Here is a 26,933-nt window from a genome sequence, read left to right as displayed (position 1 = left end):
AAGCAGAAGTGTCCTGATCCTGAAAAAAAGTACAGCATGTTGATTTCATCACTTGAGCTCAACTATGAATAGATAAAAAAATTAAATATACATACTTAAAGTATTTGTCTCAATAAATATCTCTATTTTTCCTGATTCCCCACATAGTTTTATTTGTGAGTCATCTGAATTTGAAATATAACCCTGCTCTCACCTTGTGTATTTCAATGACACATAATAAGGTTTCTGGCTTTTCATAAAACACATAAACAACAGGTAAACAAAAACATTATAATATTCATATGCCTCTTGCAGTTTCCTTCAAAAGATGAAGTACTCCCTAATCATTCATAAATGAATGGTTTAATTTTAAAAGCCTAAGTATTATCTATTTACTCATAAATTGCACATCTTAACATGCTTTACAGCTTCACAAAATGAATTTATCCTATTCAGCATCTGATTTACATAATGAGGCATCACTACCAGGGATTCTCCATGGCCAAGGAGGATTCACTTGATTGAATTTATGGAGATAGTTTATCAAGATAAATACTGAACACAGAACCAGTTAGAAAAAGCTGCACTGAAATTGTGGAGACCAAACAGCATCTGAATCTGATTTTTTCCAGCTTTAACACATATGAATATGGGCTCCCATTCATCTCCAGAAAATACAGGTTATTTCAAATAAATATAAAGGGTATTTTTTTCCTTTTACTCACAAACAATAAATAACATTTTTTAAAAGTTAAATTTTGTTGATTTTAGGGTCAGGGAAGATGATGCTTTAGATTGATTGTTTCACTTTTGTCAAGGTATCCTTTGCTACCATACCTTTCAGCTTGATTAGAAAAACTGGTACTTGATGCCAACCTGGAATAAAAATAAAAAATAAATTGAAACTCATATGCTCTTTTTGTGTATGTGTTTTATTTTTAAGTATGATAATAAAGCACCATTTTAAATAAATAACACACATGAATTTTAGAGAACGTTTCAAATGTTTACATAAAGATCTTCTGAAGAGCACCTAAATTCAGAAAAATCATATTTGCATGACATAAACTCTATTCAGTCTTGCAGTCTCACTAATGCTCAACTGCTCTAAAGACAAATCTTGCTTCCCTCTAGTAGCACAAAGATAATGAAGTAATGTTTTTGCCCTACAGCATATCATGGATAACTAATTTTTTTAGAGAGAAAAAAAGTTTGCCAGAAGCTGCCTACTGACTGAATAGTTTCTGATTAATGCAGCAACACAGACTAAGCAAAAAGTCTTTGCTTGGCCCTCTAAATTGAGGCTTCTAGTTTCAGATATTGGCATCTAAATAACTAACCTAATTTCAAAACCACTAATTACCTACAAGCTCTTCCAAAGTCAGATGAGAACTACTGTATTCTCAAAAATCAGGTCATTTATTTTAGTGCCTAAATATAGACTTTAAAGTCAAATATGGGCATTCGGGGGTGAAAATACTGAACACAATCTTAAAGTAAATCATGCACTTCCATATGCAGGATAGGTAAATGAACAGAATCAGGGCTTACAATATCAAACCAAAACACCTTTAATACCAAAAGCCACTAAAAATCTGCACACTGTAAAGCCAATATAAAGATGGACACTGGAAGCATCCCTTATATACAAAACAAAATTCTTATTTTAATCTGCTGCAAACCAGTATTTCAGATGATAGAAGTTGATAAGTCTAAGGGAAAAGTTCATAGAGCTACACTATTTTATATCTAAACTTCAACGGGATTTTTTTGATTATTGATCCTTTTATCCTGGACTTAGCTGTTGCTCATCCTTGGTCACCCCCTGTTCTGAAGACAGTTTCCTCTCTAATCAACTGATAAAATCCAAAAAGGACCCTAAGGCAGCTCAGTCAAATGCAACAGCGTGAACCAAAATTACAGTGATTTTCATGAATTATGCATGACAAGCTGGAGACCCAACATACTTCCTACAACGCAATAATCCCAAACTTGATGGTGCAGGTGATTAAAGATTATATTATCTTCAGTTGTTCTGGTGTAAATCAGAAAAACACATTAGAGCTCCTGACTCCAGTATTGTTAAGAGGAATCCACACTAAAATACAACATACTATTTCTGGTGTGCAAAGCTAATTGTGGGTGAGAAAGGTCTGAAGCTACCATCAAGCAATGATGGCTTTCATTCTGGAATGATTGTAACATCAGCTGATATTAAGGCACACAAGGATTTCTGCAGAATGCAATGAGACCAGTCACAGGCCCAATGGACATGACACCCATTTTCCAAAATATGCTGAAGTACAGAAACACAACAATGTAAAATCTTTCTTCTAAAAGAAATCAAAGTCTAATGTTTTTCTCTCCTTTTGAATGTGATAATGCAAGCATGGGGTTTGTGACAAACAAAACACTAGGTTTCCAGCTTTGGAAAAACTTCACCTGACATGAACTACAGTAAACACTTAGGAACATCTGAAACTTTCCAAAATGTACCGTCTGTATATATTTATCCTTACTACTCTTAATATTTTATTGCACAAATGCCATGAACTCTCATCATTGCCTCCACTTTGCAGACCACAAAGCAGAACAGGAAATGGATGTGTTCAAATCTGTACATGTTAGGAACAAAAGTTAAGCTTTTCACAACTCCTCATTAACTCAAGCCTAAATTTAACCTTCAAACACAGTTTTAATGCTTGGAAAGCTAAATCTCACTGGAAATCAGTTAAATAAGTATAACCAAGTCAAAAATCTTGATTAAGGAACCAGATCATAACTTTAAATGCACATCAGAGTCTTAGAAACACTTCAACCTTTAATTGTCACTAACCTGAACCCAGAAACTTTTTCCCTTCTGAAAATCCCAACAGATGCCTATCTGTGCCCGTTGGTACCCAAACAACTTTTGAAAATCTTTTTGTGTATTGTTTAGGTCCTGAAACACCTGGGCCTTCCTAACTCCTTATTTCCCCTTCTAGGCATGAAAGTAGTAGCTCTATTAGTAAGAATAAAAGTGCAAAAAGTCTAATTCATTTTCTCTTCTGCTGTTAGATGGGTACGTGGAGCTACATATATATATATATATATATGGCACCACTTGATGAAAGACACAGCAAGGTACATATATGAGGCACCTGAATGCCTTTCTGCCTATTTTGCATATTTTCAAAGTAATTCCTTTGTGGGGAGCCTCTTATTGGACTTAGAATTTGTCACAAATTGCAACCAGCAGGAACAAGACAGGACATTTACCAGGACTACCCCATGTTTCACTGGCATCTGCCTCTAAAACAATCAGCTGCCTCACTCTAAAGATGCAGCATTTCCCCCTCAAGACACAGAAAGAGGTAGCCCACTTATCCCTCATCCTTTGATAATTTATCTTCCAAATTATTTCCTCTCTGCGGCTGCAGTACTGTTGTATTTACAAGAGCCACACAGAATGGGCAGCATCCGTCTAGGTCAGAAACTCTGCCTCCATCAGAGTTAATCAGCAGAGACAGCAGGGAACTGCAGCCTTGCAATTAATGGAAATGGAGGACTTGAAGAGCTGCTGTGTTTAAATTGAATTGGGAGGTAGTGGAGAAGCAGGGCTGTGGAGAGCCATGCCCCTGCAGAAGCCACAGCCAAGCAATTTGAACTTCAGCCTCCAAAAAGAACGTGGAGGAGAAGAGCTGTGCAATGTTTCTGCATGTCTAGTGCTGCTCAGAAATTTATTCTGGAGCACCCCATCACATCCATCCCACCTCTGAGGCAAGAAGTTGGGGAAATGGCTGAGACAACAACCACACAAAATTCAATGGTACACCCTAATTATCCCATGCACACTGGGTAAAAGCAACAAGAGAAAAATAATGGCAGCAAATGTTCAAGATTTTCTCAGAGACAATTTCACACAGCAGCTGGTTTGGAAGCCCAATGCAAATTTTCACCTAGCATACAAAATATGAACAGCCTGAGGAGTGTCCGGTATGCCAATGAATGATCATACCTAGGAGTCAACACTCCTCCAGGAGCAAAGTTCAGAAAAGCTGACCACATTCCTGCATAACTTCTAAAGCAGGAGCCACATAAAAGTGAAAAATTGTGTCAAAGCAGCAACAAGGGGGGAGCCAAGAGAATGCAATTTTTGTAAGAAGCACAGAAGCTGTTTATGTGCCTTACACTGGAAACACAGGGCCAAGGTACTCTAGTTGTTAACAAAGACTTCAAGAGAGCAGAAGAAAATAAAGGGAGGTTATTAGAAAAGAGAAGGCTTCGTTCAAAAAGATAAAGTCCTGTCTCAAATTCTCAAATGAAAGCAGACAAGAGCATAAATTCTGAAAAATGGGGTATAAAAAACACTAGGAGGTAGGGAAAAAAAAAAACAAAAGAAAACATTTTAAGGAGCAGCTAGCAGGAGGAATAAAAACTAACAGTAGAATTTTCTTTTCTTTCAAGGACCAAGCTTAAGAAGCACACCAATTGCTGCACCAGTTGCTGTTCAGGTAACAAACACAGTAAATAAATAAGGGTGCTGTAGAAAATCTGAATTTATTCTTTACATCCCTGCTTACAGTGGGACAAGCTGAGGCGATTCCTGAGCTGGAATTTCCTTTTGAAGGGTAAAAGGGGAGAATATCAAAGGAGCTGCCAAAAATTGAACTGACAGTGGAAGAAGTTACATAAGAAATTTATAAAATGATGAGTAACAAAGACACAAGACGGAACCAGATGTTATTCACTTAAGAGTTTTAAAATATACACCTTTGTATACTGAAGTTTATGTAAACCCAGTTCCAGGCACAAAATCCTTTCAATCTCGTTGCAGAGAGGAAAGTCCTGAATTTACCTTCCTACAGACTGCATGATGTCCAAGAGCAGAGGAGCAGCCAAGTCTGGACTGAGGTGAATGAAGGTTGAGAGCACAACTATGGCCAGGCCTAGTGTTTCCTCATCATATTCTTCAAGAACAGCCCCACAGTCATGGCACCTGCAAGGAAATTTTTAATCCCGATGTTAACAAATTTCAAACAAAGCATTACTATACATAGATCTGTGTATAATTATGTCTTTTAGAAGTATCATTAATTAGTACATTCTATTCCAGATTTATTTACAAAGACAATGTAACTGTGATCTTTCTATAATTAGTGACAGTCCATAGTTTTAGACATTAATAGAACTTCTCACTGGCTACACTGCCTGTTTCTTTAGTGACAAACGAAAGAGGGCCACAGGGCAGGCCTTGTTTTGGGTCCTTCATTGGTAATTGTACTCCAGCTCCCTCACTCTATGGGCCTGTATCAGTTTGCACTGTCCAAGAGGAGTCTGCAGCAGTCTGGCCCTCCACAATGTGAGCACAGCTAATTTGTGCAGCTTGGGCTAAGGCCCAGGCACCATGGACACAAACAATGACACTCACAGATGATGTTAAAGAGATGGAACAATTTCACACTGCCCTTCCTGTCAGTCATGAATTATGAATAACAAATTTTACAATTAGAAAACAATGATCTGATTGGTTCCCACAGCAGTTACAGCTATTAAGAAATAAATGACAAGACCTCTCAGGGGCACAGAACCTTAGATGTCAGGAAAGTCTCCTTTCCCAGGGCAGATTTGCTGCTGAGTCACTTATCCTTCCTGAAATGCTCAAAGACAACTGATGAAGGTCTGAAAAGGCTCTAAAATGTCTAATTATAAAGGGGATGTCAGATCTGGGAGAGATGAGACAGGCTTTCACAACCTATGAAAAAGGCAAACCAATGTGGGAAATTGGCTTATCTCAGCCCAGTGAGGAGGCTGCCTTAATTTGATCAATCAGTTGCTAATGACTCCAACAGATTGTGAGATTTTAACTTAATGGAATGGAACAGACAATTTTCTTGCCTTTTTTACTTAACATAAAGAAAATATGGCAACAAAGTCACAGAAGTCAAGCCCAGCTAGTCTGTATGTTAATAGGTAGTGCCTGAGCTTTGGTGAAATGGCCAAGGGAAGTGCCACAGACCAGACTAACTTTGGGATGCTTCACTTTGTCACACAATAAGGTCTACTGGCAGTCACAGCCTGCACAATGGCCCTGTCTTTCTCCAGTGATCATCCTTGCATGTCTGTCTGTCCATTGGACTGAGCACACATAGGAGCTTGTGGTTTCTCTTCCCAAGTTTTGAACAAATCAATGCATGGCTCCCTGCTGACTGCTTTACTTCTCTATTAAATGAGTACCCTTCTGTTTAACATTCCCTTTCCAGGCATTTTAACCAAACAATAGAGGTTTGCAAAAGCTTTGAGGATCAGTGAGTAATAGCATTAAAAATGCTATGTAGATAACATATGATGACACATCAACAGCTACTGATTTCAACAGAAACCCAAAGGAATTTTTAAATTGAACTTTTTTTTTTTCTTCAGACAAAAGAGGTTTCTGATGGATCACAAGGAACCCTTGATTTAAAGTAAGATGGAAAGTGCTTCCCCTGACCTCTGTGGACATACAATAGCCTGAGTCATCACTTCACCTGCGCACAACAGAATTGAAAACACATCTTGCTAGCAGTGTTTAGAAAATGTTTACCTTGGGGTAAAAAAAAAAACTTAGCATAGAGATAAATGATAGAATGGATTCTGTATTTGCATCAAGTATATCTACACTTTACTTGACATATTTGAAGTTCAGCTAGTTCTTTGAAAGGAGAGAAAAAACTCACTTACTTGTCAGTCATCAGAATGGGCTGGTCATCAGCAAATTCTTCTGGTGCAGGCACAAACATACTGACTATACTGGGTGCTGACAGCAAACTAGATTTTGTAGCACCTTAAGGCAATTAGGAAAAGAATTTAAAAAAGAAAATAATCATCAAACAGAAATTCAAAATGCTTGATGAGCAGACTTTTAAAGAATAGCCATAATGGCTTTACTATGCCTAGAAATAAGACATAAATTGTGTCTATAAAAAGACAAATAAGCACATTCCTTGCTTCTGCCAGATTATTCCTATTACTTAGAACTATCAATTAAAAATAGATAAATACTTGGGGGAAAAAAAGATAAGATAAACCAAAAATTCCATGAAATTGGATGCAATTTTATCTACTACGCAGAGAAGACGATTCTACAGTTGCTACGAGACTGGACATCAGAAGATTTGCAGTATTCTCCCAAACATTTTGGGAATTAACTTCCCATAGTTCTCATTTACATGAAGAAGGAATTAAGTTCACTTGTCTCACTTAAGTTCACTAGGTCATCAATCTATTCATACTATCCTAACAAAGCCACAGGAGATAAACCAGGAAAGGACAGAGAAAAGAAATAGTTCATAAGGAATTGAGAACATTGGAGGGTTGATCATTAGAAATGCTTTCCATTGAAAATCTTCAAAACTATCTTTATCCTTCAGAGCTGAGTTTTTCAGCTGAGAGCACAGCCACTGTGATCATGCCAACATGTGGGGCTCACTTTGCCCTTGGCACTTTTTGTGCACCTAATTTCTGATAGATGCTTATTTTATTAGGAAAAGTTATGTATTATGGGATATCCAAACTCTTGACTTCTCCAAGTTCTGCTTTCCTGAATTACAGTTTAAGTAATCCATTGCCAAACTTCTTTCTGGTTGCTTCAATCTGTAGATTCAGATTTAATGTCAACATTAGCTTGCTCTGGTAATATTTAACTATGGAAACACGAGGAAGCTTCTCTATGTAAGATTTAGATGGAATTTATTGGGACAAAATCCTGGTTACTGCAGGAAAAGCAAATTTAAGAACAGCTTTCAGGCAAAATAAGCTAAGAAGCTCCCACAATTTCTGAACTCAACATAAGTGGAGTGAAATGAGAATAAGGCAGATTTTAAATAACCATTTTATGAAGCATGAAGGAAACACTTCTTTCACATCCATAGTTCAGAACTTTATAATTGTTCCCTAAGGTTTTACTGGATACGAGCAGATACTTCAGGCAGGCTAGAATACTCCAGTAATGTAGAACAACATCCAGCATGCAGGGGAGAGGTATAGACTTTGTATCCAGGTTTTGATTCCCCTCTCAGATGGATAAAGATCCATCTGCCATGACTTTCAAAGTTTCACTATCATATTCTCTAGATGTAAGATCCACTGCAGCACACAAATGCTAAAAGCAGTCATAATGCATGTTGCCATGTTGGAATAAGACTTAACTACTCAAAAATGTTTTCTCTTGTGCAGTGAACAGTAGGAAAAAAACATGGTTTAGGCAAAGAAACTAGGTCACTGCCCCAGTGCAGAGCTCTAAGAGAGTCTGGGTGTATTTCAGCTGTGAGGGAGAAGAGTTTATACAGAAATGAGATTCAGCCACTCTCTGCATACTTTCTGCAGGACAGTTGAGGGTTTTAGCAGCCAAATAGAACACAAAATTCAGCACCATTTTATATTAACCATGAAATCTTCCTGGCAGTCTTGGCAGAGGACCAGGTCAAACAGACACAGAACTAACCTCTGATTCTCAGTGGTGGTCCCTCCAAATCTGGGTTTAGGCACACAGGGACATTGCACAGCCTCTTTCCATGCTGTATCTGCTCTGTGAATAAAGAAAGAACTTCAGTCTCCAGAACCACAAATCCAGCACCTGTCCACAGTCAACTGCACCACAAGTCTTAAACAGTTAAAACAAGACAAAGACAAATACAATTGCTATAGGAAAAACAAACAAAAAAGAAAATAGTTAATTTTTTAAGCATAGAAAGGAAGGGGCAAGAAAGAAATAAAGAAGTCCATACAGGAAAAAGGACACAGACAATCTAATAATAAAGGCATTTTACACAAGAGTCATTAAACAGGAAAGGAAGTGCTAGCCATAAAGATTCTACAAGATATGGATATATGAGCCACAAAAAGAAGAAGAAACAAGTGTTTAGAAATACCAATACACTAGAAGAGATAGTTTGTACTGACAGAAGCCAGGCACAAAACAATTTTTTTTACAGACAGCAAGCTTGGGAAAAGAGTGATTTGAAATAAGAGTGGAAGAGACACATGACACCTAGCCAAGGTAATAAAAAACAGATTAATAAAGCACGCATGGACCAAACACACATATTTATGTGAGATGAGACTACTTCCTAGTTGGTATGCATGAGTATAATGAGTCTTAAAACTGTGGGCTGGCATTGAAATGACAAACAGTCACACTGAGCATTTATCCTAAAAAACCAACCAGAAAACCAAAAAAAGCCTGTCCAAATAAAAAGTTTACTTTGAAGCTAGTGGTTGAACAAGAGACTGAGAGATGCAAAGCTTTCCAGAAAAGAACACTTCATTTTGCCTCTCCATGCTTGAAGGCCTTTAGCTGAATTGAATACTGGAAGGAAAAGTCATAGATGTTGTGAAGAAAGCTACCAGATTTGGAACAGGATTAACTAGACAGAGATTCTCAACAGTTTTGAGTATCGACCTGTTCACTTTGAATACAAGTACTCCCTGCAGAACAAAGGCATTAACTTTTAAATCTCTAAAACCCTGCTTGAGAGACTAGGTGATTCAGCTAAGTCTCTTCAATAAATAAACTTACCTGCTTTTAGAACAAAACCCCCATTGAGACCACTGGCAAATTCTGACCTTTATGACTTAAGGGTCTCATGCTGAGCATGCTACTCAGCAGACTGGAATAGAAAAGATAATCCTAAACTATGCCCCATATCTTTAGCCACTCTTCAGCTACACAGCTTAGTTTGATGGAACTTGATGCTGAAGACTAAAGTAACCAAAGATTTCAAATCAGCTGTCCAGGGCTGATGGTAACACATTCATTCAGCATGCTAAGTTCCATATATTATTTTAAGCATTCCTTTCTCTAGATGTATCTGGATCTGCTGATAAACTCCTGAGAAGCACAATTTTTAATGTCACTAACATCAAAATGGGCACTAAAATATCTAGCATTTTTCACAAACCAAAATGAATTTATTGTTTAGTGACATCTGCTATGAATTTGGTACAACTAAAAGTGTTATACAGAAGAAAACAAAAAACAAATGAAATGAGTAGTGAATAAATTACATGCTTAATTCAGTTTTCATTGCTTTGCATTCATCTTAAAAGGAGAAAAAGCAGTGAGTAAACAGAAACTTCAGGTGTTCAGCATGAGTTGGTGAAAACTTCTTGAAAGAGAAACAAAACTGGTTGGTAGGAGGCACAACTCTGTGGTGTAACAACACCATTGTAAACAGACATACAAAGAAATGATTCCATGCACCAGGGATGAAATCCTATACCTAATGGATTCAACTGTGATTATTCCATTTCTTCCAATGAGACCAGGAAATAATCTGAGTAATATGCACAATTAAAGGGACAACACTGTACCAGAGGGTCTACCTCCCAAATATGTAACTATTCCAACACTTACTAGGTGATATTCTTGTACTGTCTATAAAGATTCACTTTAGACTTGATTCACTAGACTGATCACTTATCTGCAATGGTAGAATAGAAATATTCCCTTTTTTTTTTTTTTTAGTGGATTGTTACACAGTAACTGGTTTAGGAAATAGAAATAAAGAACAATAAATGCAGCTCACCAGTATCCCAAGTGCTGATATTGTGGGGAGCACTAGACTGGTGTTCCAGCTGCCTCTTCATTAGCTGGTTCATTGTCAGAGCTCCCAAAGAGCCTCTTTTCATTTGTCTGAACTGAGCTGCAAGTCAGAAATGCAAAAGGATTTCAGGAGCTCAGACGACATTTAGAACTACACTCATTTCCTGATCTTACAAGCCAGCATGATATAAATACTGACATGACAATGATGGCTGGCTCTAAGGATCTTGCTCAATTCAATATGCACCTCTCATACAGCTACACAGGGTACAATTCTGGCCCCAATGCCATCAGTCAGAAGAGACTTGGGTTCACTGTGTCAACTGTCAGTGCCTTTTTGCCTCCAATTATGAAAGCTAATCAAAAGACTTCGTATCTGGGAAGAGCCAAGAACTACCCCAAAACTCCCATGCTGGGAGGCAATAAATGTACACTTAAACCTCACTCACATGCATCCTACCAAGGAAGGAAACTCAGTCTCCTCCAGCAAAGCATGAGGACTGCTGTGTCCATGCTGACCCTAGGAAAACAAATTTATGAACACAATGTACCACAGCATCCTTCATGGGAGGCACGAGCTGAACTTGCCTCCTACACCCCCAGCCCTCAGGCAGAGCACCTGCATGTTCTGCTGATGGGTGAAGCCAGCAGCCTTTGAAGATGAGACCCTGCTGTAACTTCACTGCCATTTACCTTATAGAGATCTATCAAGCAACAAACATTCAATTTTTATTCATCCAACAATTTACTTCATTAAAAAGATTGATTTATGAGATATGTGTCACTCAAAGTAAAACCATAAGGGAGACTGAAGACTTTTGGTTCATATCAATGTGGTGCTTAGGAACATGACTTAATGTTGGACTGGCAGTGTTAGGTTCCATTTCATCAGCTAGATCTTAAAGCTCGTTCCAACTTAAATAATTCTACATATTTTCTCTAATTACATTGAGGAAGAAAGAGATCATACACAACTTCTGACTTTCTCACTTTTTTCGCCATTAATAAAAAAAATCAAATTGAACAAGCATAATACATTCGCTTGGACAACTGAGCCTGAGCAGTATGCTTCCACCACTGAAACTAAAATCATTGTTCACTGTATGAAGACAGAGTTTTAAGGCCCTGCTTGAACAAGGCCTGTGAAATTGCTGACACAAGTATCCAGGAAAGCTTTTAAAATGTTGCCTTAAGAATAGCTTTAGGTTTTTCCTCAACAGGCCCTTAGAGCAAGACCAAAAAAGTAAAATCTTCTCTGAATGATCATTTTCGTCTGTTGAACTACATTCAACATCATTAAAAAGACAAATAACTATCAAGTAGTTCCATTATAAAATTCTGAACAGTAACCATCTAAGCTGTGAAATTAGACACAGCATTTCACATTATTAACTGTGATAAAGAAGTACAGATAAGGGATAAACTGCAACTTTCAGAAAGTCAAGAAGGGTTGAGTGCCTTCTCCTAAACTTGCTCTACTCATTTTCTACCAAAGAGTTTAAAATTCAGAGTAAGCAGAGTACTCCCTCAAAAACAAAACAAAACAAATACAAACCTTGAGTAACAACAACCAAAATGAATACTTTCGTGAAAATCTGCACTGAAATTACTTTATTAGATGAAATATTTATGTTTTTACTCATTACATCCTTTCCAGTTATATTCTTCTGAAGTGCACTTAACCTCCATTTTTTGGCCCAAGCACAGCATTTCTGCAAAGCTGCCCTGGTATAACTGAACCTGTAGAATTGAACCAGACCAAGAGACCATTCTATGCTTCACTTTTGAAAGTTATATTGCAGCTGCCTTTCACAGCAAATTAAGAGAAAAATAGAATTTCCATCATTTCTAGGGCAATGATTTTAAATAGATGCTTTATCACTTTATCAAGCATAGAATTTCCTGATAAAAGAACAGCAATTAATGTTAGAACTGACAAGACTGCTTGGAGTGCAGATGACTGTCAAAATAGAGAAAATTATCTCTTTGAATTTTCTCTAGCAGCTTTTTGCAATTGCAATTAAAAATTTTTCACGAATATATCACATAATCAGGCTATTGTTGAGCAGGTTTGGATTTCCAGGATTATTTACCTGATTTCTCAATGACAGCAATGACTTCAAATAATGATAAGGAAAAAAAAAGCAAAATAAAACCCACCAAAATCCAAACCACCAGAGAGCTACCAAAAAAAATATAAAACCCAAAAAATGTCAGAGTTGCCAGCCTTTGAACAGTGCTGGATCCAGGATGATTGCTGTGGACCAGCATGTGACTCTTCATGCCTGTGACTGACTAGTGGCAAAGGGAACTGTGCTGGTTTCAGCTGGGGTAGAGTTGGTAGAACTGTGGCTGGTACAGGGCTGTATTTTGGATTTGTGCTGAAGACAGGGTTGATAATGAAGAGTTGGGTTTTTTTATTGCTCAGCAGGGCCTACACAGAACCAAGGCCTTTTCTGCTTCCCATGCTGCCACAGTGGGGGTGCATGGAAGGCTGGGAGGAGGCACAGCCAGGACAAGTGACCCAAACTGACCAAAGGGATATTCCAGACCTTATGGCATCATGTTCAGTATATAAAGTGGGTGAAAGAAGGAGGAAGGGGGGACACATTTGGAATGACAGATTTCATCTTCCCAAGTCACCATTACTTGTCGTGGGGCTCTACTCTTGTGGAGATGGCTGAACACCTGCCTGCCCACAGGAGGCAGTGAATAAATTCCATTTTTCGCTCTGTTTGCATGCACAGGCTTTGCTTTCCCTATTAAACTGTCTGTATCTCAACCCATGAGTTTTCCAGGTTTTACCCTTCCCATTCTCTCCCCTGTCCTGCTGGTGGGAGGGGGAGTGAGCAGCTGCCTGGGACTTGGATGCTGGCTGAGGTTAGACCATGACAGGAGGGAAGTTTTCCTCTATCAGGTTTTCTGCAAGAAACCTAACAAGCACATTAAAAGATGAGTAACCTTCATACAGTGGCGTGCAACATTTTTCATTTGTTATCTACTGATCTGGTCAATACTGTAGAATTCTCTACTCAAAGAAAAAGGTCCAAAGGCAAAATCCTCCCATTGCAATGATGTACGCTTTGTGTGGCCAGGTTACATTACCTATTTGTGTTACAGAAGTGCCTTGTGCTCACAGGCCTGAGCAGGGCCTACTATGCAAAGCACTGTAAAGATACATAGTAGAAGATTAAAATAATTTCAGTGTAAATGGACAAGAGACACAATGGAAGAACTCATATCCCTTCTTGCAGTTGGACACTGAGGCAAGTTTCCAGAAAGAGGAAAGAAATATTTACATAGGAATGCAGGCTCAACATCATATAGGTACTATTCCCAGTTTCCTTTGTTGGAATTTACAGGAACCAGTAGCACTGGGCTAAAAGCAAGAGAAATAGGTCTTAACTGGACCCTCTTCAGCTGCTTTAGTAAGTGACATCTGTATCATTAGGTGGCCAACAAATGTACTCTATGAGATGCACATGACCTGAGATGCTTGTGAGAAAACTGGGGAGGTACACAACTAGCATGTCTAAAATAATATTCTTTCTTTAATAAGCCAGACACTCCTTCCAATCAAATCAACAGACAACGAATTTCCAAAACTAAAATTTAATATTGCTATAGCAATCTGAAATTGAAGTTGAGCAAGACAGTTGAGCTGACCTAGCAGTTCATTGGTATTAGAGGAGGTAATTTCCCCTCCCTTTTTTTACCAGCCACAATTCTGCCCCACTGGCCTTCAGATGTGTCACCTAGATGGACACACCATTCTGAATTTTGTTCAGGTACCTCCACCTTAACATCTTATCTTCATGTGCTCTGTTAAGTCATCTGTCATGTCTACTGCAAACAACAGAGCTCACTTTCAATTGAAATGCTTATGGGAATCCCAGACAAAGAGTTACCACATTTCAGCAAGCAGCTGAGGAAGTGGCATTCAAGGCATTTTACAAAAATTGCAAGAGATGTTTTTTCCTAAGGTACCGCAAAAAATGTACCAAAGGCCACAGTAACAGCCCTGTGGACCCTCATTTCTGCTTCCGTGCACTGACAGTTGACAATGCTTTCTCACAGGGGAAAATAAACATCCAGCTTTAGTGAATTACTGCTTTTAGCTGCTACCTACTTTAATTCAAGAAAACCACATTTGTCAAACTTGCCAAGTCCCAAGAGAAAATCTGTAGCTACTACCTGTTAAAATGCTGCTGACCATCAGAGATTTAACAGTTCTAATGCTATCCAAAACAGCTGTACTTTGAAGAATCAAGGGAACTCAGAGGAGGGAATTTACCTTACATGCTGTGCATCTCATGCACAATACAGTAACTTTGATTTTAATCCTCAAACCAGAGGTAAACTTACTTGATATGGAAGAGTGACTACTTGTCTCTGGAACACCTGCTTCAAGGGTTGGTGCAGATGATGACTCTCTTGGCATTTCCAGTGTTGAAAGTCCTTTAGCAGCAGGATCTGCATGTGAAAATTGTGCTTAAACTCTCAGCACTTAAAATCAACAAAGTTTTTAATTTTCCTTCTCCCTAGATGTCCTTTTCGCATCATTTCAGTCATCCATTCACCATCTGGCATTCCCAGCAGTTTTAAAGGGATTCAGTGTGTGTGTGTGTCATAAGAATTTTTATAGGGGCACAGGGATCTATTTCTTAAAATCACTTTTTAAAGGAAACTTCTGCCTATGGTCTTTAGAGCTCACAACTAATAATGCACATAGAGTTTGATATTGATCCCACTCAAGTGATTATTGGAACCACCAACATGGAAAGAAGAGAGAGACCACTGAGACAAAGCTAGTTTAAGTGACAGCTTAGCATCTTTTAAAAGCCTTAACTCCAACATGCCTCCAGTTTTCATTCAAGAGGCTGTTGACCTAGCATTTGATCCTGAAGATTCACAGTTTAAAATTCTGCATTAAAAAGGTTCCACATGGTGTTTCAGAACTGGAACAGCCCTTCCAAGCAGTTTCAAGGATAACAGTGTTCATTACTGCATGGAAACGGGCCCTTTTTAATGGTCAAAAGAAGAACTGAGTCTAATTGCACAATTCTTTCAAGGCCACACTTCTCTACATGAAAGGCTCAAAAGCACTCAGCTCTATTTAATTTTTATAAAGCTCCAGTAGTTCTTCAGCTTATTAGAACCATAAATGGGACAACAGGCCTGAAACATAAAGGGAACAGTGTAACTATGATTACACGGAACAATTTCACCTTGTAAAAGTGGAATACCCTAAGAAGAATTTACAGTGTGATTCCCTCTGAAGCACTTAAGAAAAAAGTGAGGTCAGGAATGCATAAATATTCCCCCTCACTTTAACAGCCACAAGGAACTGAGGCCTGAAGGAGTCTGTCCTTTTTATTAATATGTTAAAAAACATGGTAAAATTCTAGTAACTGGAAAATCCTAGGGAAAAAACTAGCCAAGAAATTAAAAAGAGAGCAGCATACCATTTTTCAAACTCTTTGATAGATCCACTTGGAATCTGAGGAAAAGCTAAAGTTCACTTCCTCTCCACCAGAAAAAACTTTGTAACAAAACTTTGCATTGAAATCACCTGATAAAACACTTAGGGTGTGCAGATGATCGTCCATCTTTGAATCTTAAATCTTTAACAAATACAGACCAAGAAAACTCTGTGGATATTCAGTACAAAGAAGGCTACAAACAGGTTTTAGTGTATAAAAACAAAATATTTGCGTATGTCTATGTCTAATGCTCAGCCTTACACTTTGTGATCCATTCTGCTTTCCACTGCCTTATACTGGCAAAAGAAATAAGGGCAAAAAATCACTACACCAAAAGAGAATCAGCGTAGCATGGACTAGATTAGGAGATAAAAGGCACAGAAGTATGACCATTTTTCTGACTCCTAGCAAAAAGGGGACAAGGAGATTCATTCCCTTACTTGGATATCAGAAGGAGTATGTTTATCACAGAACTCCACTTCCTTTTCAAATGGGTCCTTCACACATCCCTCATACCTGAATGATTAGCACATTCCTTGAGAAAAACAAACACCTGAAAGCACTCAGCTAGCACATCAGATGCTATAAATACCCACATGTCACTGTAAATATACACATCTCCTTATACAGGTCTGTTACTAAAACCTTCACACAAAAATAAGCCTTTTGACTGGGCGAGTGAGCTCACCTGCCTCCTTCTGCTCTCCCAGCTTGTCAAGGATGTTAAAGGAAATGTCCAGGTATTCTCTCTGAATAGCACTCACGGCAATCTTCCTCTGCTTCCTCTGGCGAGGAACAATCTGAATCTTAAATTCTGACTCCTCAGTCTCCCCTTCTTGTTTCTGCTCTATGTTTTGTTCAGTGTCAGACTCTGTATTGGTATCAAGTTTGTCACTTTCTGTTTGCTTTTCAGAATCTTCAGGGACTTTAATAAGGACTGTCTTTACATTTGGACTTGGAATTGTTCCACTAGGTTTAATTTCCTCCACACTGAGCTCAGAGGTATCATCAAGGGACATTTCTGGAAGGGCAGATGATTTCTGCAGCAGGTCTCTTTTCTGTTTCAGAGTTAGTGAGTTTCCAGAGGACACGTCCTGAAATTCTTCTGGCTTAACTAACTCTGAAGAGTCCTTCTGATCTTTGGGAGAAATGGAAATGACCTCCTCTATTCCTGCTGAAGCATTGTTGCTTGTATCCTTAGAACTAAAGTCTTTGGAGCAATCTTCAATGCTGAACTGCACCAGCGGAGTTGTGCTGAGGCTGAGTGCAGACACATTGATAGGAGTTGAGGGAGATGAAATAGCAGTTTTGCCAGAGACCTCATCATTGAGCGGGTTTGTTGCTTCTTCTTCTTCATCACTCTCCACTATTCTAAGGGGAGGAAGTGGTTCAAAGACTAAAGAGTCACTGTCCGAAGTGGAGAGCACTGAATGTTTTTCAGGACCCGACGTTGAATCGGAGGACAAATCTATCAGATCTAAATCTTCCTTGGGATCAGCAGCTTTAACTGGGGAGTCCACTTTCACTTCATAGGTCTCCATGCAATTTAGCCTAACCTCTGGTATGACAGGTCTTTTGGTTTCCTGGAAGCTCTCTGTATGAGGAAGGCTTTCTTGTGTGTCTATATTTTCGGCTTTAGTGGAAGAGTTCTGCCGAGAGCGTCCATAGTCGCTGTGCCTGTGTGTGGCAGGGACAGGAGGCTTGTCTAGCTCACAGCGGTCTATGCAGGACTTCCTGCGGTGTTCGTCTAGCGAGAACAGCAGGGAGTCTGCGTTCCCTATATCAAGAGATTTTTGTTTTAGAGAGCGCAGTTTTTTTTTCTGAATGCTTTCTTCTCTCACACAGCGTAGAATACTGTCTTGTAAGGCCCCCGTCTCTCTATATTCAGCCAGCTCTATTTCACCTGATCAAAACAGAAAAAGCTAATACTACCTCAGTTGGAGACTTTTGGCAGATACCTTCATCTTTATATCACAATTCAACATGACTGACATTTTAAATACAAACGCAGTATTAGTCAAAATTGCCTACATTTTGTTTTAACCTCAGAACCAAATTACATGGATTTTTACAACAAATAATAACAAACACGTGCTATTTGGATAGTAGAGTTTACCCAAATGCTGTCCAAAGTCTATTCATCCTGGACAGATGTACATGAAGATAGACTGTTCAACCTTGTGCATCGAAAGGAGGTGTCATAGGCATGTAATTTCCACAGATACTTGGGACGGCTGCATGTAGTATACCTATTGTTTACTGCAGCAGAACAGCCTTAAAATGAATGCTTCTGATTCAAGAAGCAAGGGTAGTATTAGCAATGAGGATATTGCAGCACAAGCCTGAGATCAGAGAATTCTCCCTGGTGATCCTAGAACCCAGCAGGGTCCAGCAGTTATCAAGCACCCAGTCCTCCCTCCTCTGCTGGGGAGGAGGGCAGTGAGCACACCGGCACCCGCTGGCACTGCCACTGCACTGGTATTTTGCTATGTGAACACACTCATTGAGAACATTTTCAAAGATTATCACTGTTGCTGTTATTTTGAATTATATATTTTCACATAAAATAGGATATTCCTAATCATTAATATCTCTATATTTCAAAACACTCCACATACAAATCACCATGCAGAAAAAAACAGTGATAGAAGTTTAAGTGTTCTCTCCAGTCAGAATCACTTCCCCTCCCTCTGCAAACACCTAAAATGAAAAAAAACCCAGGCAGGTGGGTGGTAGTGAAAATTGCTTCAACTTTTTTTTCTATTGATTCCAGATACCTAAATTTGAAATAAAATTTTAAAAATTTGGTTTTGAAAACCCCATTTTTGCCAATGGAAAACCATAAAATTTGCAGCTGAAAAAACAAATTTGCTTACCATAGAGTCCCACCTAAGCAACAAAATCAATTTCTCATAAAAAATAATTTAAGTGAAAGGTCTTCAACCCAATGGTTGAAGAAAATTCAAAAAAATCCTCTTAATTGTTTTTTTTAAATTCAGAAGAGTTTAATATTTCAAAAAACAACTGCTGATTTTAGGTATTTTTACTCTGGAGTGCCTACTTTGAGATTCCTGAAAGATAACTTTTTCAGGGAAATGACTGTTCTTCAGAGTAAGACACAGTAGTTATATTAAAATTAGCCAGTGCAACAAACTCTACAAAGAAAGTTGGTAGGTTGAAACTAAGAGTAGGAAATTGTATTTCTGCATGTGTTTATACCAACAAAACAATTCATACTTCTCTGAGCATTCATCTCAACTGGTTGATATTTCACCATTTTGCTGCCACCAATTCTTTTCAGTCTTGCAAAGAAAGTTTGAGACTCTTTATTGCAAGGTCCAGTTGGTGTATCATGAATATCAGATTCATCAAAAACACTGTCTTCCTCTGCTGAGAAAGAAAAAAACATTACTCTTAAGAGGGAGCAATTTCTTGAATGAAAAGCTGTCTGTGTAACAAAACCTCAGCTAGTGTCAATTAAACCTGAATTGAAAAATGAAGTTTGCTAGAAAATTTGTATCCCTGCTTTAACTTTGTCATTCTTATTACATCTTGAGTTAAGGTCTGAGAGAAATGAAAAATGGGTTATAGTGCAGCAAAAGCATAACAAAGCTTTTACCATTTTAAGGTGATCTTCTCTACCAATAATAATACAGATTCTTTAGATGGAAGATATACACTAGATTGGGACACTGACTTGAGTAAACAACTTCTGTAGTGCTCAATGAGAAATGGTAAATTGAAGAAAATGGAAATTAGTGAAAGAACCACAAGGTAAGGAATGAACCAGCAAAATAAGAAAGTAAAAAAGGAAGAAATAGATAATCTTAGGAAGCTGATAATGGTAACACTAATAGAATAAGACCTAAAAATATGAATTATGAAATTACTGATCTAAGTAGTAACAGTAAAACATTATGCCCTGATTTGAGAACAGCCAGACAAAAATGGCAAAGAAAAAGAAAGATCCAAATCTATTTATCTATTAAAAAAAAGCCATATCATCTTATGAAACAGCTATTAAAAACAAAACAGAAATTAAAAAATAAAAAATCTATCATGTGGAATCATTCTGTAATTCTACGTCCAGTGATTCATCTCCAAGGAAATAAGAAACACTACTGGGACAATAAAAAAAACCAGAGCATTCAAAAGAAAGACAAAGTTGGCCTTGTTTATTGTAGCAAGCAAACATGGAGAGGAAATGCATTTGGTGTCTAGGAGTGAAGGGGCAAGTAAGTCAAAGGGCTAGAATGGATAAAAACTAAAGACTTAAATGAGACATAAGTATCTTCAGTTCTGAAATTTCTGGGAAGGTGCTAACACTTGTGAAGCTATGAAACTGCCACCTAAAGGCATCAGGGACAAGATACCTGATTGAAATGATGAATCCAGAAAAATTAATCAAGGTTGATAGTAAGAATTTCTACAGCAATTGGCTTTAATAAGTTAGGAGATCACTTTTAATGTCATGTCATGTCCTATGTATAACTTCTTCTTCTCCTTACCAACAAATGCTTTTTGTCACAAGATCTAGCATCAGTTTCACAGCAGTCTGTACACTTGATCCCCACAACAAAGTTTGGCAGAAAAATTAGGAAAAAAATTCAATACAGGGGAAATTCATCTTCAGCATATGAATTCTTGCTGCCTGACAACAAAATCCTCATCTGTTCACTATCTAAACACCACCTCTGATGATGACAGCAACACACACACACAACCTGACCAGTGATTAAACAAGTCTCTTTAGGAAAAGGTGGGAAAGGCTTCAACTTTCCAAGTTCCTGGGGAATTGTATTTGCTGCTTTTTGCAGGTGAAAGAAAACTTTTCTACATCCTCCTTTTTCTGCAGCCCTTCCACAAAGGAGGAGAACAAGCTCTGTCGTTAAGTCAATATTTACAGAGTAAAATTTGCCCATTTATGGTCCTTTACCTCTGTGCAGTCCAAATCCCTTCACAACAGCTTTGGAAAGCAAGTAAATATTATTCTCCTTACCATAAACATAAGGAAACAATGCTGACGTGAGACACAAGGCCACCCAGGGAAACAGTATTGGACAAGCTGGGCACTTGGGCACCTCAATTTGTCTTTAAAATGTCACAGAATCAATCCAGAAAGTTAATGTACTTTATAAATGCATTAGTAAGTCATTATGAATTAAGTCATTAATTTGTCTCAAAACAAAGACAAATTCATAGTAAGGCCACAGCTGTCTCTTAGCCCTCCACTAGCAACACAAAATGTCCAACCGAGTGAGGTTATGCAATATGTAGTTTAAATCCACATTAAGACTGATTGAATTTGCTAGAGCAGAGTAATAGGGTGTTCAGGTAAACAAAATGTTGTGCTCTTGTTTTGCTGTACATCTTTTCACAAGCAACAAGCAGCAAAATAGGAAAAGGTACTGAAATGAAAACAAGAGAGTTTCTTGGATATTTCTTCAGAAGAGTTTTCTGCATACTACAAAGACTATTTGAGAAGGAAGATGTAAACAGTAAATAAGCAGCTAAAAGGCAAAATAGCTGAAAGAAGGCTACAGAATGTTAAAAGAACATGTTAATCATTAACACTTATGTAACTAACTTCACAAACTTAAGGAATTCTACTCAGTGACACCATGGCATTTGAAGCCCCAAGCTTACACCAGTTCACATCATCACAGTACCTCTGCTACACCTAGCAAGCACATACAGAGCTCACCATCAGACACAAAGTATTGAACCATTCTTTTGCCTTTAGATATCCACCTACACATTTGCATTAACCTTGTAAACTTCAGCTCCTTTAAAGAGTAAAGCAAACTACAGCCTGGATTCATAGTCTTTTCAGTATCAGTATTTGCTATGATTTCATGTTATTACAAAGTTAAATCAGAATGTGGTGTCACGCTGGTTGCACACCTTGTGTGATGTAGGATCAGCTAGCACTGCCTTAAGAAAGGCCAAGAACTATCCAGGCATGGTGACTGAGTGTGAGATACGCTCCCCTGGGAGATGTGAGACCACTGTGCTATGCTCAGCCTACGGAGCAGCTGAGAACCTCTTTTACTATACTTTGCTACCCTGGTCAGGTAAGTCCCACTTCAGACTCAATTACAAATATTATCTTCTAAAGCTCAGACCATATTTACCATTCTACAACATCTGCAAGACTTAGTGAATTAAATCAACAGGTCTCATACAAATCAGAGTGTTAAAAGTACCTTTCTCCTTTTCACTGTATCGGCTTATGTTACTGTTGTCACTATACAAAGGACCAGCCGTTGCATGGGGCTTGCAGCTGTGATACTGAGCGTTGAGGGTATTGACTGTGATGTGGATTAGGTGAAGTACAATCTTGCTGATTTCACAGTCTCTGTAGGGGTACTGTTCAGCAAAAGAGAAAAACTTCAGCTTAAAAACTAACTTTTCTCCTTGGGTAAACATTTAGGTAGTAAAACAGAAAAATTACAATAATATTGTCAGCTGGATGCCCTTTGCCTTCCCTTGACTATACTTGCCTTCCCTTGACTATATTTCCAAATATATCATGAGAAGCAGGACTCTTGTCAGCTTTGTACACAGAATTATTTTAATAAAATATTAAAAGTCTGTACTAGTAACATCTAGTGTCTACATTTCCTTGTACACCCTATAGACCTGCTAGAAATTTGTTAAGCATATCAAAAGTATTTGCAGCTCCATTTCAGTGCAAAAACACATTACATTTTAACAGCATTTAACAGCATTAACTAAAGAATACAAACTGCTAAACTGACACATTCCTCCATTTAAAGTCACTACTTAGGTCTTTTTTAAGCTAATTCTAAGTTACTCAAAATACTCCTCACTGGAATTTCATACATCATTTTCCTATTTTATTATCAATATCTTCCTTTGTCCAGTAAAGTTTCCTCTCTCAAGTAAACACTTGAAAGACAATAAAGACTGAAGAAGCACAAAGGTAGTCAGAAGCACAGACTAAATTCCAACTACTTCAAACACTGAAATTAAATGCAGTAAGTATAGCAAAGAAAATTGTCCTTTACAGTTCCATTCACTTGCAATACATTTAGGTGTTCCCTGTAACAAATTTCAAATTGAAGTGTAAATTTTTCTGTGGATAGTGTCTTGTTAAGACCACTCACCTTGTATAGAATAACAAGCAAAGCCTTTAACCACATCTGCCGAATGTGAGGCTTGAGGGACCAGAGGGAGCAGCGAGGAGGCTGCTGAAAGTAATGCCTTAGCTGAGGACAAGTGCAATATTTCAACACCTGCACCACCAAGGGAAGAAGGTGCTTTCCCAGGTTGATGTTATAGTCCATCACCTGAAAGGAACACAGGAGTTACCTCACCAAAATCAAACCCACTGATGTTAAAAAACAAAATAATTAATACAGTTGAGGTATTAGGTAAGTGAAAGGAAATCAACAGTTTTAAGGAAATCTCACTACCATTTAGAAGCTTTTTGCTAGCTTGCCACCTTCTCATTTTAGCCAGATAGGCAGAATGAAACAAAGAAAATGTGTTCTTTCACCCAGCACAGTTTAAATTTTAAGATACACTGGCAAGTTCATAAAATATATTATGCTGAAATAGCCCTGTATTATGGCACAAGTTGGTCATGCTTCAATACACAAAACCATATCATGTATGTCCCATGTTTAACAGGAGGAACCTTTGAGTTTTGGGGGTTGAGTAGTTTGGTTATTTGGAAGTTTTGTATTAACATTTTAACATTGTACCGGCAGTTTTCTTTTTTTTTTTCTCAATAGGCTCGCAACATTAGGCATTAGGATTTTTAAGCCCCAGGTTCTGGAATCAGGTAACGACACTAGGTTTCCACTCTCCACCAAAGGTAAGAGTGTCTACTATGTTATCCAGGAAGTTTATGCACACAAATCCTAAAGGATCCAAGAATAAAGCAAATGAAAATTATCTCTCTCTAAATAAAATGCTCATCAATCTAAAGTAGTGGTGTCGCTGCAGACAGGTTGCTGCAATCACTGTTAGTCACATGCCTTGCCTCCATCATGACCTTTGAAGAGCACCATGCTATTTGGGGCCAGTTGTTTGAATCCTAGGAGTGATTCAGAAGTGCAGTGAAGCCATATATTCCCACTACCCTGGCACAACTGTGTTTCACTTGAAACTGCAATGCCATTTTTCATCATCTTCCTATCAATCTTCCAACATGAGCTATTTTTAAAATCACACATGCTGAATCAGCAGTTAAATAGACCATAACAAGGCTCCACAAAGCCCTTGTGTCTGATGCTGCCCTGTGCTGGTTGACACCCAGGAAGGTGCAGCAACAGGCCAAGGCAGCTCCAGCACAACTCCCAAGATCTAACATGCCCCTGCAGTTTCAGCAGACTTACTAAATTTTATCAGCAGCTCCCTACATCTAAACAGACCGTCTATGCTTCTTTTGTTTAGTTTTATTAGAACAAGCAGAAGAGACTAATTTACAAAAACTAAACTCGTGGTCTCAAGTTCTCTCCTGAACAAGCCAACTAGAAGTTTTTCCCTGTAAAATTCTCCAGTTTGATGCGCAGCTGTCTCAAATACTTGTGTAGAGCTGAATAGATGAATCCCGTGTGTATCCATGTAGGGTGAGCCAGTCGAATATATGATTTATAATCACCAAATTCGGTCCTACCCCGTAATGCCGCGTTCCCCCAGGGAGCGAGAGTTACACAGCACGGGCAGGACAAGCTCATCCACACAAAGCAGGCAGAGCGCTGCCTAACGGAGCACATCCCGTAACGCAAACATGCCTGCCGCTGAGCAGAGCCATTTTCCAAGCTGCCGTAGGAAAATAAGGAATGAAGGAACGAAGGAATAGAGGAATAAAGGAATAAATAAAGGAATAAAAAAGGAATAAAGGCCGCGGGAGAGGCGGAGCGGAGTCCGCGCCGGGACAACACGCTGCGCAACAGCGCCACTGCGCGGGCAAACACCGCCACTGCAGAGCAACCCGGGCTTACGGAGCCCAGAACAATCGGAGTTCACGGTGAAAAATACTGAGAAATTTGATTTTGGGGTTTTGGTGGTTTTTTTTTAATCGAACTCTCCGCTCGAAACAATCTTGGAATCAAAATCAGCGAAACAGCAAGCAAACTTAATCCCAACCTTTGTGGAGCTCACGGGGTAAAGCAAGTATTTATGGCTTTGGGAAAGAAGAGCAACTGAAATAGATCTCTTAAGAGCTCAGTACTAAGTTTTCACTCTGCAAACACATCTTCGGATTCCAAACGGCATTTCTCTTGCAGAAAAGATGATTCCAAACACAAAAGAGCCCTACAGCTAAGAAAAGAATTATCCCAAAATACAAAATAAAGTTGATGTCTGCTGCACACAGAAAAACCCTGGACTGCTGAAGCTCTCAAACTCCTTTTGACATCGGAGGAACCAGGATTCAGTTATAAAGCTTTTAAACACAAATGGTGAATTTGGCTCACACAAGACATTTTAAAGGTGGAAGAGAAAGGCAGGGGCTGGTATTTACAGTTGCAGTAAGGAGTACTTCTAAAAATCAGTCCAATTACAATCACTGAAATTTGGACTTCCAAACTTGGAAAACACTTCGGAAACAAATGTGGAAGATGCTGCCCTGATCTGAACTGCCACTTCCAGATGCTCAATACAAGAGCAAAAGGTCTGAATCTGCTTTTACACTCTTTAATTTAAAACTGCACAAACGAAAGATGATTAACACAGAGCCACGGTGCTCTGGGACAATGGAACCCAATGCATTTGCAGTTACCCAGTTTGCATTAACACCATCTATTCCGCTTCCTGACATCTCCCCAGCTGTGAAAGTTTATCCAACTATCAACATCACATTTAACTTTGAAAAATCACTGATTCCAAGGCATGAACCAGAAAATCTTGGTAAGATCTGCAGATCCAGAAGAGACAAGGATACCTTTGAGCAATGTTTGAATGTTACAGAGGACATCTGAAAACACAGCCCTCTTTGTCCCCTAAGGTAATTCTTTATGAGAGACTGTGATGAGGAAAAAGCACTGAAGTGATGATGATGCTCCACTGCAAATAAGAATGTTCTGCAAGTGCAAAACATTTTTCAGACCATTACCACCCACTACTCTATCAGTGGGAATTAACTGAGCTTTAGAAAAGCCTTGTGAGGTAGAAAATTATGGTCTTCCTTACAAGGTGTAGAAGGAAGGCACAAGGCAAGGATGTGCTCGGTCATTTATCAAAGCAATATAGGCAAAAGTTCATAATGGCAATAGCACTCCCTAGGAAAGGGAGAACAGAAAGTCCTGGCGCACTGTAAGGAAGAAAAATGAGCCTCCTGCAAAGTGAAGAATGTTGAAGAGTTCACAAACTGTGAACTCTTCTTCCATAGGGAAACTCTTCTTCCTTAGGGAAACAAAAAAAGACCAGGTCCTCCTGAAGAAGAAAGGGGGAAGTATTCATGAGGAAAGTAAGGCATTCAAAGGCTAATGAAAGAAGGCAGAGGTTAGAAGCAGTCTCTAATTTTTCATACAGTGGTAGTATTTGCATGTCTCCCTGCACACAAAACTATAATCTCTCTGCCAGTGATGCAGCAACTTTAGATTACCAGTGGAAAGAAATTCCTTCACAAGCTGAAAATGTGTTGAAGTTTTAAGTAGGTTTGTTGAGATATTGGGACACAAGACAGATGATGGACTTTGGACCTGGTTAGCATAAGAGATTTGATAATAGGATGCCTTGGCAAGAGCAAACAGAAGTTTGAGGATTAAAAGAGGATTCAATCAGACTAGTTTACCAGAAAAAGAAAATTTCATTAAACTCTGCAAGCAAGAGATGTTGTAATATGCATGAGCTTGTGATTTTAACCTAATCATTGTAGTAAATGTTACTAGTCTTCCTAAAACAGTATATAAGCATTGGTAGTGCACAATAAA

At 38.5% G+C, this 26,933-nt stretch overlaps 1 protein-coding gene across 1 annotated transcript in view; it reads right to left on the bottom strand.

Moving 5' to 3' along the window:
* The window catches only part of UNC79 (unc-79 homolog, NALCN channel complex subunit), a 107,693-nt gene that overhangs the window by 30,108 nt on the left and 50,652 nt on the right, over positions 1-26,933 (bottom strand). Inside the window, exons 29-38 of the mRNA XM_030950001.1 lie at positions 23,157-23,339; positions 22,233-22,395; positions 19,264-19,416; positions 16,715-17,929; positions 14,909-15,016; positions 10,527-10,643; positions 8,444-8,527; positions 6,682-6,784; positions 4,817-4,957; positions 817-855 (exon numbers count right to left, since the gene is read on the bottom strand). Of these exons, the coding sequence (XP_030805861.1) occupies positions 817-855; positions 4,817-4,957; positions 6,682-6,784; positions 8,444-8,527; positions 10,527-10,643; positions 14,909-15,016; positions 16,715-17,929; positions 19,264-19,416; positions 22,233-22,395; positions 23,157-23,339 (2,306 nt within the window). The remainder of the gene's footprint in view (positions 1-816; positions 856-4,816; positions 4,958-6,681; positions 6,785-8,443; positions 8,528-10,526; positions 10,644-14,908; positions 15,017-16,714; positions 17,930-19,263; positions 19,417-22,232; positions 22,396-23,156; positions 23,340-26,933) is intronic.

Source organism: Camarhynchus parvulus, chromosome 5, assembly GCF_901933205.1.
Source record: "Camarhynchus parvulus chromosome 5, STF_HiC, whole genome shotgun sequence".
NCBI lineage: Eukaryota > Metazoa > Chordata > Aves > Passeriformes > Thraupidae > Camarhynchus > Camarhynchus parvulus.
This window is presented reverse-complemented; position numbering and strand designations above follow the sequence as displayed.